General features: G+C 32.2%; 1 protein-coding gene across 1 annotated transcript in view; it reads right to left on the bottom strand.

The window, feature by feature from the left end:
* Positions 1-238: 238 nt before the first annotated feature.
* The window catches only part of Phum_PHUM455050 (Exostosin-1, putative), a gene marked incomplete at both ends in the record, with an annotated part of 11111 nt that continues 8126 nt past the window's right edge, over positions 239-3223 (bottom strand). The window contains 8 exons of the mRNA XM_002429840.1: positions 239-425; positions 517-767; positions 845-1007; positions 1188-1261; positions 1412-1669; positions 1768-1887; positions 2217-2218; positions 2992-3197. Of these exons, the coding sequence (XP_002429885.1) occupies positions 239-425; positions 517-767; positions 845-1007; positions 1188-1261; positions 1412-1669; positions 1768-1887; positions 2217-2218; positions 2992-3197 (1261 nt within the window). The remainder of the gene's footprint in view (positions 426-516; positions 768-844; positions 1008-1187; positions 1262-1411; positions 1670-1767; positions 1888-2216; positions 2219-2991; positions 3198-3223) is intronic.

The following is a 3223-nucleotide window of genomic DNA, read 5'->3' as shown; positions in this document are numbered from 1 at the left end:
TGACTCTCTCTCTCTCTCTCTCTCTCTCTCTCTCTCTCTCTCTCTCTCTCTCTCTCCCTTCTCTCAAATCAATCAATAAAACAGGTAATTTTTTTTTTTTTTTTTCCAATAAAGAGAGAGAGAGAGAGAAACACTCTTTAATTTTGTAAATAAACAAACTTAAAATCCTTACCGTACGTACAAAAAAATGAGGGGGAAAAAAATAAAACCGGAAATAGATGAGTACCCAAGCCTAATTCTAGCTTCCGGATCCGACCAATTCAATTTGCCTATATTTTTTACGTAGATTTGAGACGGAATCTTTAAACAAAACAGGGTCAAGTCTCATGTTTGAGCGGAGTAGCGGCATGTAACCGAAAACGGCAGCAAATGTGTTCAGACAAGTCTGACGTTGAATAAAATGATCTGGATCATTCCATGGAGATCTTTAAAGAATAAGCGACAGCAAAAATTAATCAAATTGAAATTTTTGTTTGTGTGCTACGCATAAAGTTATATCATAATGATTACCACAACCTTTGTCGTCCGGCATTTTGTTCCTTGTAATGTTTCCTCTGAGTCAATTTAATATTTGGTCTTCGAGTCACGTGACCCACTAATAAATTCATTAGAATGTCTTCGCAATTCTGACTCTGTTCAACAGTCTTATGAAGAAGCGGACTCAACCAATGAGTGTATAAATAATTGTAATATCTATGATAAATGGCGGCTCCCGTTAATACTATCGAATAATCGTTTGTCCATTTTGACGTGTATCCCCAAGAATTCTGAAATCGAGAGTGGATTTTTTACTGAAATTGTAAAAATATCCCTTCTTCGTGTCGTAAGGGATTCAAATTATTACCTTTGAATCGTCCCAATAATGACTCCGGGCTGGGTACCCGACGATTCTATCCGGGAAATTAATCCAAACTTGAAAAGCAAAATCGACTTCATCCGTTGTTAGGACGGTGTCTTCGTCTAGACTCAATATGGCCGAAGTTTGAATTAAGGGATGAGGATAAAATCTTTGATTTGACATGGAAAAGAGGGTGAAATTAGTTCGGTTAGTATTATTATCGTCGTGAATATTATTTTTTCTTTTATAATAACTAACGTGACTACTGCTACTACTGCCACCACCACCACCACCACCACCACTGTCCGGAGAAATAAAACTAAATTGAGATTGATGGATTATATTTAACGGGATATGTTTGGATATTTGGGGCCATTTTTTCCGCGGAGGAGGCGGTTTTTCGGCACACCAGAGTATAATAATCTGTAAATATAACTCAATGACAATTATTTTTCTTTCTTTCTTTTGAAATAATATAAACAATGCTAAAAATTGACACGCACGCACGTGCACGTGCACGTCCACTCACACACACGCAAAAAAAAAAAAAAAAAATTTGTAATAATTACCCACCCGTGCAACGAATTGACTTTTGGATATATTTTTGATTAATTTGTACAAGGGATTAGTGGCTGAAAGGATGCCACCTCTGGTAACGTAAATAACAGCCGTCAGACCCGAATCTCCAGGACTCATTTGAAACATTCGAGTATAAAAAGGAAAATTCTTTAGAGTATCTGAAAAATTTGGAAGGGATACCAGGGCACCAGGCGGCCAATTCCACATTATTCCATCCCGTGAATAATCAAATCCCAGCCTCGATCCTATAACCTGAAACGCCATTTTTTTTTTTTTTTTTATCAAATCAAATCAAATGAATACGTAATAATAATAATAATAATAATAATAATAAGGACGACAAGACTCACTTCCAACGTTGTGAAAACGATTTTTTCAACGGATGAAAAATATCTATCCCATAGTATTTGGGTTTGTTGACGCATTTCGAATATTTTAGTGGCACTAATGGATCTAACGATGTCGGGAACCTGAAACAACACAGAGAGAGACAAATCTCGATCAATTTCCTCACATTCTTCATTTCAGATAAAGTCAGCAATTAAAAAAACCAATTATTATTATTATTATTATCATTTCATTCTCGAATGATAAAATTTCAACTCATGATAAAATATTCTTTGCGAATAATTGATCGTGTGTAAAACCGATTTTTTTACGACATTCTCTTTTGAATAATTAATAAAGCTCACGCACGTTTAATGACAATCAAAAATCTAACTTTTTCTAACCTAATTTATCGCGTGTTTTACCTTTCGTACACGCGTACACGTGTAAATTTAACCGTTTCGACACATACTACTACGAATAAATAAAAACTTGTAGTTTTTTTCGTTTCGAAAATATATTTAAAAAATCCGTTTAATAAGAAAACTCAAAACATGATGATGATAATAATAATAATAATAACAAGGTCAGAATTTAATCTCCAACATATAGTCAGGCAGGCAAATGTTACGTTTCACGCGAGAACCACGTCAGAAAATATCATTATTATTATACAACGTTGTTTATAGTCTATAAATTTATATGAAAAAAAAAAAAAAAAAAAATAGCATCACGTTTTATTAATTGAACAACAAATTATGTTCTTTTGCATATATGCGTAAATAATCGCACCCTTTTTTTTTTTTAATAACTATATTAAAGTTTTCCACAATCATCATCATCATCATTATTATTTTCAATGAAAAAAAAAAAAAAAAAGTCAATAAATAAATCAATCGAAGGAAATATTAATAATAATTTGAGTTAATAAATGGAAAATTGAACACTACAAGAGACAAAGAGAGAGAGAGAGAGAGAGAGAGAGAGAGAGAGAGAAGATGAATTTTGCTTTATGATGTTTTCTTTGTCTAATTAAAAATAATAATAATAATAATGATAATAATGATAAATTGATAATTAATATTTAAAACAATTTTATGTCTTAACCTCATTTGTAACAAATCATTTCAAATTGAACTTTGAATTTTTTTTTTTCTTCTTTTTTTTTTTTTTATTGATTATATTGAAAAAAAAAAATTAATGATGATGATGATGATGATAATAATAATAAAACGTACGATTTCTACTTGCCTGTAATAGTAATCTTTCGTCTGCCCAAACGGCAGCTTTCGTCCAATCTATGACTTCTTGAAAAGGCAAAACCCAACCGTTTGATAGTAAAACGGGTATGCACCCTGCTTGAAGAGCTTCTAAAAATCTAAACGAACCTAACCTTCGACCTCTAGGCACCAGACAAAAAGTTGAATTTTGTAAAAGCACTTCGTAATCGTATCTGAAATAAAATAAAATAATAATAAT

The sequence above is a fragment of the Pediculus humanus genome, genomic scaffold (genome assembly GCF_000006295.1).
Source record: "Pediculus humanus corporis 1103172108228 genomic scaffold, whole genome shotgun sequence".
NCBI classification, from domain to species: Eukaryota; Metazoa; Arthropoda; class Insecta; order Psocodea; family Pediculidae; genus Pediculus; species Pediculus humanus.
The sequence above is the reverse complement of the archived record's forward strand: the minus strand, read 5'-3'. Positions and strand labels throughout refer to the sequence as shown.